General features: G+C 48.0%; 1 protein-coding gene across 1 annotated transcript in view; it reads left to right on the top strand.

Annotated features, from left to right (window-relative positions):
- The window catches only part of NT5C2 (5'-nucleotidase, cytosolic II), a 62,429-nt gene extending 48,628 nt beyond the window's left edge, over positions 1–13,801 (top strand). The window contains exons 5-18 of the mRNA XM_075108264.1: positions 1,113–1,208; positions 2,532–2,623; positions 2,820–2,877; positions 4,169–4,262; positions 5,261–5,314; positions 6,501–6,584; positions 7,334–7,375; positions 8,525–8,632; positions 8,983–9,049; positions 9,722–9,892; positions 10,733–10,784; positions 11,031–11,091; positions 11,622–11,798; positions 12,032–13,801. Coding sequence (XP_074964365.1) covers positions 1,113–1,208; positions 2,532–2,623; positions 2,820–2,877; positions 4,169–4,262; positions 5,261–5,314; positions 6,501–6,584; positions 7,334–7,375; positions 8,525–8,632; positions 8,983–9,049; positions 9,722–9,892; positions 10,733–10,784; positions 11,031–11,091; positions 11,622–11,798; positions 12,032–12,289 — 1,414 coding nt within the window. The 3' untranslated portion in view covers positions 12,290–13,801. The remainder of the gene's footprint in view (positions 1–1,112; positions 1,209–2,531; positions 2,624–2,819; positions 2,878–4,168; positions 4,263–5,260; positions 5,315–6,500; positions 6,585–7,333; positions 7,376–8,524; positions 8,633–8,982; positions 9,050–9,721; positions 9,893–10,732; positions 10,785–11,030; positions 11,092–11,621; positions 11,799–12,031) is intronic.
- Positions 13,802–14,078: the final 277 nt, after the last annotated feature.

The raw sequence follows: 14,078 nt of genomic DNA, 5'->3' as shown, positions 1-14,078 counted from the left end.
GTGAGAAGGAGCTGTTACTGTCCATGAGGCTGCTAGAATGTCTCAGAACATTTTCCTCTAATGATTTTAATTAGTAGTGTCCTGGTGCATAAGACATCCTGAAAATTAAGCTGACAGTAAACAAGAATAAAAGAGGGACCACTCCAGTTCACTTGTCTAAATGGATCAAACACCAAAAGCAAAGTTAATGGTGCAAAGTCACAAAATTCTTACATTTTGTCTTTTTGTAGCAGAGGTAAAAATGACATAGCTTGTTTTAAACAAGGCTTTTGATCTAACTCTGCACCTTTAAGTTGTTTCCACTTGTACCTTTGCTGGATTTTGCTTTTTTGACTCCTTTGGAGCTTCTTTACAAAAGGCTGGACCAGAAGGTCTGTTGGCTTGTTGTGCCAGTTTTCAGTCTGGCAGCCTCTGTCCTTCCCTCCTCTCATCATGTTTTACACTGAAACTGTTGCTGGGTGTGCCCGTGCCTGTAACAAGACAGTAGCCCTTTGCAAGCCTGTGATGAAGATGCCATTAAACCCACTGCCTTCATCCCAGGGAGGGGACAGTAGGGGTGTCTCTGTGGGAAGGTTGCGTTCTCCGGATGCACGCTACTAGATAAGTGAGACAGAGTTTTGCTAGAGTTGGAACCGGGAACGTCCAAAGCATTTTGTGCAATAGTTACATGCCCCATCCGGCTCTGCCTATGACAGAGCAATGAAAAGGAGGGGAGAAATTGCTTTATCACACCTTGCTCTTCCTTGCAGCCCAGCAGGGCTGTCAGGGCACCACAAACACAGATGTCACATTCGTGACCCTGTGGAAGGGGCCCACATCTTCCCTGGTACGTGCATAGCTAAGCCTCTGCCAGGTTAAAAGGTTCTGTTTTCAAGTGTGTGGAGAGCAGATCAGCTGTACCTTTCACCTGGCAATGCAGGGCTCTCGTTGCTCACCTGCAGCTGGGTGAAAGGGACAGTAGGGACACCATCTGCATAATAGCAGCAACTCTGTTCTGATGCCCCGCACCGTGTGAGCAAGCTGTTCTAGAGCTGATTTGGAAAGAACTGCTATTAAAACGGTTGCCGCTTAATACGCTCACTTCTTCATATCTTAAATCACTTTTTTAACAGAGGCCTGGTGTTTGATACCCACTATGGAAACCTGTTGAAAGTTGATGCCTATGGGAACCTCCTGGTGTGTGCACATGGCTTTAATTTCCTCAGAGGGTGAGTGCTGACTCTTGGCTGTTCTTGACTTAATATGCTCTTTTGTGTCACAGATCCTCAGGGCACCCATTGTCTAAGGAGTCGCGGGGACTCCACTAACACCAGATGCTGTATTGGTGTTCCTACAGCTTCAGGATTGACTGGGGATGGACTGAGGGTCCTAGGCAGAGCAACAGCCCAGGGTCTTTATAGACGAAAGCTCCGTGCCAGCACAGGCACATCTGTACTGTGCTGGGAATAGAAGAAAGTGTGCTGTGGGAAGGGATTGGTGGGACAATCCAGGGGCCACTCACCTGTCCTGGCACAGTTTAACATCAGCAGCTTGTCAGTTAAGACAAGGCCATTTTGTGAGGGCTGCTGGGAGCAGAGAGGACCCTTGCCCCTGAGAGGACCTGAGACTGTTAACTCCACAGCCATTGCTAAGAAAGTTCAAGGGTCTGAGCTGGCTTGGGGGAAGAACAAGCTTGCTCTACCCCTTTGTGTTTCTGACCTTTGTGGGCGAGACATTGCGTGCCATTTCCTGCAGCCTTCCCTGGCTGCTTGTGTTTCTCTTGCCCCAGAGAAGGTGCTGTAGGAAGCAGAGGGGACTGCGGTGCTACATGCCTGATGTGTCCCAGCAAAGCCCCTCGCACCCTTGCTGCAAGGGTGGGTGGATGGAAGGCAAGTGCAGGCCAGATCAGGGCCCCAAGGTGACAGACCTTGTTACTGCAAGCCTGTAAGTCCTTGCATCACGAAGCCAAAATTTAGAAAAAGCCCTTATATATGTGCTTAAGTGCCTCTTTGGGTTAGAGGTGATCTTCAGAAGCTCCAGAAATGAAGGAAAGCAGAATAATTAAATGACTTCAGTCATCGCCACCCTGCTGATTAATTGCAGAGGGCCCCAGGCAAGTCTCCCACAGCACAGCCGTGCACTCCGCGGCTAAAAGCTGCTCAGGGGAATGTAAAGCAACTCAAGGGAAGCGGGGGAAAGTTTAAGATAAGCAAACAATGAAAGTGCAGATGATTTAAGGCATCCTCATAGCCAGCAGCATGGGGCTTAAGGTCGAGTTGTGGACTCTGGACCACTCTGTTTCCCTGTGTGGGCTCTGCTCAGTTTGCTGACTCAGCAATGAGGGCTTTGTGCCGGAGCCAGCATGGTGAAGAGAATGCCGGTGGATGCAGTTTTGCTCTTGTGCCGCTAGTGCATGTGGGAAAGCTGGGTGTTGATTAAAGCACAACAGACTCTGGTTAATGGACCCCACTACAACTAGATTTTGCAGGTCAGCAATTTTATCCTCATTATTTTTTTGTAGCTTCATTCTTCTCCACTTTATCTTTTCTCAGGCCTGAAACACGGGATCAATATCCAAATAAGTTTATCCAGAGGGATGACACAGATAGGTTTTACATTCTGAACACATTATTCAATCTACCAGGTGAGTCTAATGTGAGCCAACACAGGCCTGTTTCTGTGCCTTTGAAGCCAGTAAAGCTTTGCTAATGTTGTACTCTACTTATCTGTTTGTTTGGGTTTTTTTTTACATGAACTTTCTTCTTTTGGGCACAGGGCCTAAAGATAGCTGGCTGTATGATGATATCCTTGTTTTAAAATCTTTCTTTGTTTCTTTGCAGAGACTTACCTATTGGCTTGCTTAGTGGATTTCTTTACTAACTGTGACCGGTACACTAGGTATGTATTCCCTCCAGTTTGAGGTGCTGGTGGTAGAGTAAGATAGCTATTATAGAGAGCAATACCACACAGATGGAGCTGTTCTTAACATCAGTGGGGGTCCCTCAAGTGGTTTCAGTGGGGAAAAATTCAGGCCTCTTATTCTTTTGATGTTTAGAGAATTTAGTGGTGACAAGATGATCTGTGTGTACGGCAGAGACTGGTTATGATGTTTTCCTTCGTGGGGGATATCAGTATCACTGACAGGTATTTGGGCCAGCTTCTAAGATCACACAGTTCTTACAGGGTGATTACAGGTACCGGACAGCTCATTTTTGAACCCATGTCCATTGGAGCCACGTTGAACTGGTAACTGAAAGGATAAATTTCCTCAGCCAGTTAGCACAAGTCCCTCATGTCATAATTAAGGTCTTTGTTCACTTAAAGGTGAAATGCTCAGGCACAGTGTGGTGTAAAAGGCTGTTTGTGCAGCATGAGTATTTACCTAGTTTTCAATAGGTATAAGAATAAAAAATAGCTGCTTTTTGAACTGGCAAATGTGAATGCTGCCGGGCTGCTGACTCATGTGATGCATATTGTGTGAGTGGAAGGCAAAGGTTTAATGGGATTTTACCTGGGAGCAGAACAACTGTTTATGCCAAAAATCCATCAGGTGAAGCGTCCTTTCTCAGAACAGGCGTGATGATTGCTGTCATAACAAATACAGCTCTATTTAATCCTCCTTGATTTTTTCTGATGCAAACTCTTGTGGGTCTTTCAAAGATACCTCCACAGTATCTTGTAGAGGAAATTTCTCATGTTAACTCCAACAGTTCAACACAGGAATATCCTCTCAGGAGCAAATATTACATTTGGTTGATTTCCATGGCACCCCCTTCTTCAGTGTTGGAAAGAAGGAGAAAGAGCAGCATTCTGCTTGCTTTCTCAGTACCATTCACCTTTTGTAAAATGCTGCAAACTGCACAGTCCCAGCCTTTTTCCTTCTTGTAATACTGTGGGGGAGAAATAAGAGTTGCAGTCACAGCAAGCTGTAGTACTGCTGTGGAGACACAGGCCCGTAGTTAGGAACTCGCATCCTAAAATTTTGAACAAATGTTCTTGGGTAACATGCAGATCCTGTTAAACTCTTGTTGTAGCCTTTCAAGGCTGAGCTGCAGTAAAGGAGTAAATAAGAAACCGTTGTGGTAAGATGAAAACGCAAGCTCCAAACAACCTTTTGAACTGTCTCTCTCCTTGACGTGTTTCTTACCTGCTGCAATTGGCCGCTACAGTCTCTTCTTTCTCCTCACAGCTGTGAAACAGGGTTTAAAGATGGAGACCTCTTCATGTCCTTCAGGAGTATGTTCCAGGATGTCAGAGATGCTGTTGACTGGGTTCATTATAAGGTGATGGCAAGAACTCCTTGGGACGTCTGTAGTTGTAATTGAGTTAGAGGGTCTGGTTTGTAACTCATGAGTTAAGATGTGTTATTCCACTTTTGGGCAAGAGCCTTGCTTTGCCGCCTAGTGAGCAAATAATAAATTGCAGTTGTATGTGAGTAAGTCAAGATATCAGCTGCCCTCCTAGTACTGGAACATATCTGTCTTGGCTTCCTATTCCTTCTTATTGTGCCTGTTTCTGTACTGTAATTCATGGGGTTTAAAACATGATGCCGTAGGGGTATTTGCATTTACAGTCCACAACTTTTACATTGTCCTAATTATTAAAACTGTATTTACTGTAAATTTTTTTACATTGGTACTACTTTACGTTGTCTGAAAAGCACCTGCATTAAACAGAGAAATACGCCTCTATTTAGAGAGGAGAGGCAGTTCATCTTTTTCACACATTTGTGCACAAACTTAGAATATAATTTTGTGAGCATTAACATCTGGTTAAAGACCCGATTTTCTTGTTCTTCCTCATTCAAGAGGTCTGTTGGGGTGGGATGGAGAACCATTACAGGAGAACTCTGCTCACAGTTGTACCTGTGGTGGTCCTTTTAGCCATGCAGAAGTCAGGAATCTATTTTTCTTTCCTTACGCAGTGTTGTGTGATACATGTTGGAGTTGGCCTTTGAGTTAAGCTTTATGGTCAGTGTTGGAGACAGGTCATTCACTGTCTTGTTTGGTATGGCAAATCTATTTTTTGTTTTTCTATTGTATTCCCTTCTGAAAGGGTTAAAATGCTGTTGAAGTGGATTATTTACCATGGTGAGGGAATCGATGGATCACAGAGTTTGTGATGGTCCCTGCTACTCAAAGCCTCTCATCTCTAGAGTCACTGGTTCAGATTCGCCCTGGTTTGTACTTTCACAGCATTTTGAAGTGTGAAAGTTGGCATTACTTTGATGTCTCATCATAAGTTTCCGTTACCTCACTGGGTTCTGTTGTTTCTATTTCAGGGATCACTTAAGGAAAAGACCCTTGAGAATCTGGAAAAGTACGTGGTGAAAGATGTAAGTGGGAAGCTACTTTACTTGTGCTACGTGACATTCTGTACTGAGTAAGCAGGCAAGAAATAAACATGCTGATTTGCTTTACTAAATCACAAAACAGATAACGCTGTGATTTCTATTGTAATAACCAAAGACAAAGTGGAAAGTTCGGACGCAGCCTTTATTCTGAGCCAGCGATCCACATGATTTTGTATTCACGTGCACGTTTTTTACGTAAATTATAAAAGCCAGAGGAAATGTTATCAGAGGACACAGGTGAATATGCTGGCAAGGCTCGTGTTGCTTCTTTTGGTGGTGAAAACAACTGTGTTCCCTGCCCACATTTTCGCTGCCCAAGCAGACCTCTTTTTAAAAAGCAACAGATGAGCATCTTTTCAGACAGAAGTATGCCTTAGCCGTCCAACAAAAATGTTATATGCATTTATCCATGAGGGACTGAGGGAAAGAACCTGAACGACTCACCAATGTCTGGCCTCTTGAAAGCCCAAAAATGTGCATTCAGCACATCTAATTGAGCAAGCTCCAGTGGTTCCCTTACTTTTGCCCTCTCTGCAGTGTGCGAGGCCCTTCTGGACCACTTACCATATAATTATTCTTCAGTTGATATGAGCTCTGTGGTAGACTATCACTTTAAAACAGTTAACCTGTTTGTAGTTACATGCCTGCAAAATTCTTAGGAAACTGTTCTGTGAGGTAATCAGATACTCTGGCAATGGACTGAGATTTATGATTCAATAAAAATAGCCCCAGGAATAAATTCTCCCTAATTTGAGGTTGGAATTATAATGTGCTCCCACTTGTGGCTCTTGTGAGCTCAGATTTCACCTGCCTCTGGGCCTATTTCGGGAATGGACATGGAGCTGGAGGAGCTGCTCCGTCGTGCCTGGCACAGAGCAGATCAGTGGGAGGCGGACAGGGTGCCTGGCACTGTGGTTGTCAAAGGCACCGCAGCCCTGCTGAGCCCTGCCCTCTCGCCTTCCTCCGCCGGGCTGTGTTCTGGAGGGGTGTTGCAAGGACAGACAGACAGACAGCTTTCCTGGCTCTGGCCAGTGCAAAACATGAGAGTTTGCTGGCTTGGTGGTTTGATTTGCTTTGTTTTGTCTGGTGGGATCATAATTGAGAGTGTTTTGCCCCTGAGGAATCTCTGTAGGTTTTGCGTGTGACTTGTATGTCCGTTGGCTTTCAGGGGAAGCTGCCACTGCTGCTCAGCCGCATGAATGAAGTTGGAAAGGTGTTTCTCGTCACAAACAGCGACTATAAATACACAGATGTAAGTGCTGCTTGAATTGTTGTGTTGGTATATAATGGGATAAGCAAAAGCCAGCCATTCATTTGTATGGGTTTTGGTAGGACATCTTCTGGTGGAGAATCAGGTGTTTTCTAAGCTAGGTGTAGGATCATTTAGTGGTGAATGCAGATTAGGTCTTGAGTCATCTTTCATAGTCCTGGTTCTGCTACTGACCTAGTATGGGCCTGGCTTAAGTCCTTCTGTGCTTCACTGAGTTCCTCAGCAATTAAAAGGCCAAAAGAGAAAATTATACTAATTTTAGATTTCAGCATCCTTTAAAATGCAGAACTTCCCTTTCAAGTGAGATAGTCTAAGTACAGACAGGTCACCAAAGCCATGGTCCTGGAGAGGTCTCAGAGCTAGAAAGGGCTGTCTGCTGTGCTGTAGGAATAAACATGGTTACTTCAACTCCAGGTAAATGTCAGGATATTGCAACGCTGCTAATCCAAAGATTTATATGCCATTTTAAAGCATTGGAAGATATACCTGAAGCAGTGTGCAGATTTCTGAGGCAAATGTGCTCTTTGATTATAAAAATTACTGGTTTAATTCCTGTCACTTTAAATTCCATCCATTCATTTTGTCTTCAAATCTTGTGCTGACTTTTGTGTAAATCCTGAAAATAAAATTGTGTAACCTGAAAAAGGTAAAAGCAGAAAAATATGCTTTTATAAACTACACAAATGTATGTTTTAAAACACATATTTGAATACTTTCTTTCTGTCTTTCAGAAAATTATGACTTACTTGTTTGACTTTCCACATGGACCAAAGGTATGTGATTTCTAGACTGTGGTTCCAATAGAAACTGATGTGCCTAATTATCTGTGTAGCTGGAAAGCATTTTAATCCTGCTTCATCAGCTGCGTGGGATTACTTGCTTTAATCTGGTTAAAATACACTTGCTGTTTTGTGTCTTTATTTGAATGGGATCAAAGCAAATACAATATAACAAAGAGAAAAGAGGCATCATCTGGTCTCAAACAATAATCTGTGTTAATCATAACATTATTTTAGTGATAACACATTTTAACTGTGGTATTTTGCAGCCAGGTTTCTTAGAAATCTTGCACAGTGTTTTAGATGTTGTTAAAAGAAAACCTCGATGGAAAGGAAAGAGTTTTATAAAACAGCAGAAACAGTTATGGCTGATTGTGCCTTGACTATGGTAACCCCAAATGTTTTAGTCATGCTTTTTCTGATTTTCTGAGGTCAACACTCAGCCTTGCAACTTTTGGAGAGAGGCGTCTAAGCTGAATTTATACTCTGGGAGGCTATCTCACGCTCAAAAGATGTGTTTTCACACTGTGCTCTTAAGGTAGAAGGTGGCCAATGGAGAAATTTCCAGAACATGGAAAATCACCACAACTGATAGCGCAAATGACTCCTTGCTGTCATCTTGATCTCGGAAAGAGTGGAAACATGGAGCAGAAAGGGCTCATGAATTCCCTGTGTCCTGTGGGCAGGGCTGTGCTTCAAAGACGTGCTCTGTGGAATAGGGTTGGGCATTTCCCACTCTTGGCAACTATACTAGTGTGGCACTGTAAGGCTGAGGCTGTGAAGTCACGTGTGTCTGGATCTACACAGGATGTCACCTTCAGAAACAGTGGCAGTGGTGTCATTTACAGCATCTCTTTACATGACAGCTGTGCTGTGACATGGATGTTCAGTGCAGTTCACCTGTCCCACACCATGTCCTCAGTCCTCGCTGCTAGGCTGGGTTAGGATGGGCTTGCTGCAGACGGGAGTGCTTTAGGAGATGGCCCTGGCAACCCAGCATCGTGCCGCAAGAGGCACAAGCTAGGGAATGTTGATGGACCAGCAACGTCACAAGGTTATTGCTATGGACAGTGACACTCTGGTTAAGCTCCCCGTGGTTGACTGAGCTGCATCTGATTCTGGGGTTTGCCTTTGCCTTTGCAGCCTGGGAGTGCCCATCGGCCGTGGCAGTCCTACTTCGACCTGATCCTGGTGGATGCACGAAAACCCCTTTTCTTTGGGGAGGGCACCGTGTTGCGGCAGGTGGACACGGTGAGTGGTATATGGAGGGTACCTCTATGGCTGGAAGGGCTCGTGCACCTCCTGCGTGGCATCTCTTAGTGGCAATGGCCAACACAGTGCTTAGACAGGACCTGCCCTAGAGATGGTGGGCTGGCTTCTCCTCTTAGTGATTCCCGAGCAGCCCCATCACCTGGGGCACAGCAGAGCTCGAGGCTTTGCTGGCTTCCCTAACGTACTGCAGGTGGTAATAGGAAAAGAATGTGGAAAGCCACCTCTAGGCTGCCTGGGAGTGAGAGAGAGACAGAGAATAAAGTGTCAATAGGACAGAAAAGATCCAGACCATCAGCTGTTCTGTACCAACTCATTGTCTCCTTCCTCAGGTGACTGGGAAGCTGAAGATTGGTACCTACACTGGCCCACTGCAGCATGGCATCGTGTACTCAGGAGGTGAGGCAAGAACCCTTCTTGTCCTGAGGAGTGGCTCTGACGTGCCCTCATGGCCTTCACTCACTTCAGCTGTGAGAGGGCTTGTGCCAGGCACTAGGTGATGTTTTGTTTCCCAAAACACATTGTTCTGTGCCCTCTGCAGACTGCATCAGAAACTCTCCATCACCATTGTTGCCCAATGCAGGGAAGAAACGGACCTGTTCCTCAAACACCCTTTTATTCCTTGCCAGGGAGGGTCTGGGAAATGCCACTGCAGGGGTTGTGGTGGAGGGGGATCCACAGCTGGCCCAGTACAACATTCCCAGCTGTACTTACAGTGCTGCCACCACTGTGACCATGCTTGGAGGGTCCCCTGAGCCAGGGAAGGGTAGCAGGTGGATATACAGGGCTGTCTGTGATGCCCAGGGCTTCATCATTCTCACACGGGGTGAGAGGCAGCATGGCCTCTCTGCTGCTACCACTCGTGGGGGTGTGCATGGGCAAAGCTGCCCCTGGGTGAACTCTCAGGCGGGCAGTGCCCCATGCTGTCATGGCCAAGCTGGGGTGCTACATTTCGCAGGAGAGGTTTCTGGGGTGAAAATGCACCTGCTCTGTCCTTAACCCTGGCCCTCTGAAATGAGCCACACATTTCCTTTTGGCTCCTCATTCTGAGCCATGCCATTCTTCTCTCAGGCTCTTCGGACACAGTCTGTGACCTGCTGGGGGCCAAAGGGAAGGATATCTTGTACATTGGAGACCATATCTTTGGAGACATTCTCAAATCCAAGAAGCGCCAGGGCTGGAGGACCTTCCTGGTGATCCCCGAGCTGGCACAGGAGCTGCACGTCTGGACAGACAAAAGCGGTCAGCAGCCAGGCAAATCCCAGGCCAGGCTTTGCATTTATTTGCCTGGTGCTTCACCCCTGAGATCACCAGGGGACAGCTCACCCTGGCTTGCCGCTTCTCCTTTCAGCCCTCTTTCCCTGGGTCTGGTGGCAGGAGCTGGGGCAGCTCTCTGTGGCTGGCCTTGGAGTCCCAGGCCTTCCCTGTGCTCTTTACCAGGCTGCTTGCATGTGATCAGCCAAAAGCTGACTTGGCCAGGGGAGAAGCTGCAGCTGGGTGGGGTTGAGGTGTTCCTCATCCATCACCCTGCCCCAGAAACTCCTCTCCCTCTGCCCGCATGGAGTTGCGGCTTCTCTGGTAAACAGTATCTGGCAAGACACCTGGGTTATTCTTCCTGTTACGCCTGAGCCATGACTGCTCTCTCATCTGCAGGGAGTCTCTGCTCACCAACCGCTTCCTCCTTGCTCCCACTCCCTCTGCTCCTCTGCTGCCAAAGTGCTGTGTGTTTCCCATCCTGCAGCACTACTGCTTTTCTCCCAGGTTTGCTCTTTGGTGTGTAAATAGGTCTGGGGTTATGCAAATTGCCCCAGGGCTGGTTGGAAGGGTTTCGTGAGGACTTCTGAAGGTTCAGCCTCAAAAACAAAAGGGTCAGCCAGAAACCAAGCCCAAAGCTCTCCCAGTGGCACAGAGCATGACTGAACCCTCTCCCTGCCCAGTGGCTGTGAGATGCCATGCTTCTTGATGCAGTGCCCCTCCAGCACCACACAAGGGGAGTGGGCAGGATGGTGGGTTTGCTTTCAGCCCTTTCCATTTCAACAGTTTAAACTTACCTTTTCCCCCTTTCTTTTCCGGATTTTCCAGCCCTTTTTGAAGAGCTTCAGAGTCTGGACATTTTCTTGGCTGAGCTATACAAGTGAGTGTTCAAACAGTGACAACTTTCCTGCTGCCTTTCCCAGCCTAGCGACAGCTGAGTGGCTCTGACGAAACCTCGGGGTTGGGTTAGCGGCACTGCTGCCGGAGCTTTGACTCAGGCTTGGGCTCTGCCCACAAGATCAACCTTCCCCTCCAGACCAGCCTCCCTTCCCCAAGCCCCCATCCCACAACATCTGGTTCTGAAAGGCTTTTCACACCATGTATTTACCTTCTCGCCTGTAACTAGGCATCTGGACAGTAGCAGCAATGAACGCCCTGACATCAGCTCCATCCAGAGACGCATTAAGGTACCAATCATAAAAATCCCTTTTCATCCTTTTGGATCCCACAGGGCTTGACAACCCAACCCCACTGCTCAGCCCTGAAATGCTTTGCTCTGCCTTTGGGTGGGCACGGCAGGCTTGGCAAAGCTGTTCTGTCTTTGTGGATGCAAATGGAGGAGTTTCTCAGCTCACTGGTGTCACTGGCAATCCTGAAAGGCAGCCTGGTCTGGAATAGGGTCTCCTTCCTCACGCACACAACAGCACTGACTGATGGTGCTCACTGCTGCAGAATGGGGTGCTAGCACACACAAGCTGGGAGGGGCCATAGCCTCTGGTTCAGCCAGCCGTGGGATGCCAGCCTGGGGCAGGCACTGGCCCTGAGCCCGTTGCCGCCTTCCCCTCTGATGCCACAGGATGCGAGCACAGAAAGCCTTGCTGGAGATCCTTGCAGATCTCCTGTAGTCCCCAGCCCTCAGTGCACTCCACGTCAGTGTTGTCATGGCTCCACGCTGCTGCGTGCCCAGCACAGCATCTAATCTGCCCTTTGCTTGTAGAAAGTGACCCATGACATGGACATGTGCTACGGGATGATGGGGAGCCTCTTCCGCAGCGGCTCTCGGCAGACCCTGTTTGCCAGCCAGGTGATGCGCTACGCTGATCTCTATGCAGCCTCCTTCATCAACCTCCTCTACTACCCCTTCAGCTACCTCTTCAGAGCCGCCCACGTCCTGGTGAGTTGCAGACCTCGGGGAGGTGGGCAGGGGTCCCAAAGGTGTCTGCACTTCTGTTCATTAACACTTCTACAAGCCGCAAGCACCAGGAGCAGCACCTTGGAGGGCTGGGTGGCATTTGATGCACTGTGGGCCAAAGGGTCATATTCTGGGGTTTGCTCTCCGTCTGTCTCAGGGAGATACCCTGGGACTGGGACAGCCCTTGCCATCTCCTCTCTCTCTTACACATGTAGATGCCACATGAGTCCACAGTAGAGCACACGCACGTCGACATCAATGAGAAGGAGTCGCCGATGGCCACGCGCAATCGCACCTCAGTGGATTTTAAAGATTCTGACTACAAGCGGCATCAACTGACCCGCTCCATCAGTGAGATCAAACCACCCAACCTCTTCCCCCAGGCACCTCAGGAAATCACACATTGCCACGATGAAGATGATGATGAAGAAGAGGAAGAGGAGGAAGAAGAGGAGGAAGAAGAAGAAGAATAAGTAGGAAGAAGCAAAGCATCTCTGAAGACAAACCATGATGCTAGCAGTGATCAGGAGCGGATTCCTATGTTGGGGCCCTTGGGGTGATGGGTTGGGGGGGTGTGATTCTTGCAAAGGCACATTTTGGAAGTGTCTGGAAACTTCTTGCAAATTAACACTAATTAGAAGGAGACCCTTGTTTTCAGTTTTGCAGACGGTTCAAAAAGCTGATGGATTCTGCCTGGGTGGTGCTGTCAGGTTGGACTGCCCACCTGTGCTGTCATGCTGCTCCCATTACATTTAGGGATGCTGCATGTTTCTCCCTTTCCCATGATATGTTTCATTTGGTTTTCATTTGAACGGTGTCCTGTGAACGGTTTTTGCCATTTGTTACATTCACTGTAGAGAAGGTAGGGAGGTGCTGGGCCCTGCAGGAGACAAAATGATCCAAATCCTCCTGCCCGTTGGGTTGCTGCCCTTAACCCTCTGCTTCTAGATTACAAAACCCCTGCTGCCTGTGTTAGCCAGGGTGTTGCTGTGGCTTCCAGCACTCAGTTTACCCTCTGCTTGGCGTGAGTTTCTCTGTGGAAGTGGTTCGATTCCTCTGGCTGTCATGGATGGTGGTGGGATTCCAGCTCTTGCATATCTGCAGTTGTACATGTTTTGGCTTGTAGATGCTTGTTATCCTCTCCCAGTGTTTCAAAGCGCTCTTTCATCATCAGCATGTGATGCATGATTTCCAACGCATTTCTCAAACAGCTGAGCCGCACACTGTTCTCAACTCCTGTAGTTTCAGCAGTAAATATTAACCCAGGAGCTTGAAGCTACTGCTTTAGCATTGTGTTAGTTGGTTAGTTTTCCTACTGCCTATTACTGACCTTTCTGTCTGCTCAGCTTTAAGAAAGTGAGGCATCCCAAAGCCAAACCCGGCCACCATCTGGAGTGAAAGGGCTGTTATTCCAGGGTGCTGTAAGACACGTGTGTCTGCCCTGAACTAGGAAACAGCACATGCCACAGGGCCAGCCCCGCAGTGGGAGCCAGGGAACTCCAGTACAGCTGGCAGCTGCCCCCGCCTTTGGCCTGGCACAGCACAAGCGAAACCTCATCACAGGTTGCGGTGGGCAAGGCTGTGTCCCTGGCCAAGGAGGGTGACGGCTGAAGGCTGTCATGTGGGGACTAGGGGTGCCCCATGGGGATGGGCAAATGCTCCTTGTGCCTCAAAGCCAGCCGGGGGGAGGTGCAGAGCCGGCACAGAGCTGGGCAGCAGTGCCCTGCGGTTTTCCTTCATGTCATGGGTGCAGCCTCCCTTGCTCCACCCTGTGCCGTTCACTGTGAAGGGATTACAACAAGGGCCCCCGTGTAACAAATTCGACTGTTGTTTCAGTACTATAAACTCATTTAATCTTTTTCTTTTTCCATTTTGAAGTACCTTAGAAGAAAATTAAAAAAAGAAAACCCACCAACATCTGATCGGGAAACGCTGCCGCTGCAGTGGCAGTTGTTCAAGCCAATAAATGATGATGTTTCTAAGAATTGCCTGGTGCGTTGTGGTGTGTTGCTGAGAGGATGAGGGCTGTCATCAAGGTGGCAGCGAGAGCTGGGGCTGGGCGGTGGGGGTCCCAGTGGGACAGGTGGCTGAGAAAGAGGGAAAGCATCTCCAGGAACTGGTTGCGTGAAGCATTGCTGAGCAGCGGCTGTTGCTGGAGCTGGCTTTAAGGGCGGGTCTGGTCCCGGGGGAGCAGGTGGGCAGGAAGCAGTGGGGAGGGACACAGGGGTTTTGTTACCCCAGTCAGCTTCAGCCTGGAGGCAG

The sequence above is a fragment of the Phalacrocorax aristotelis genome, chromosome 12 (genome assembly GCF_949628215.1).
Source record: "Phalacrocorax aristotelis chromosome 12, bGulAri2.1, whole genome shotgun sequence".
Lineage (NCBI taxonomy): Eukaryota > Metazoa > Chordata > Aves > Suliformes > Phalacrocoracidae > Phalacrocorax > Phalacrocorax aristotelis.
Note: the sequence above shows the minus strand (reverse complement) of the source record. Positions and strands in the feature narration are given on the sequence as shown.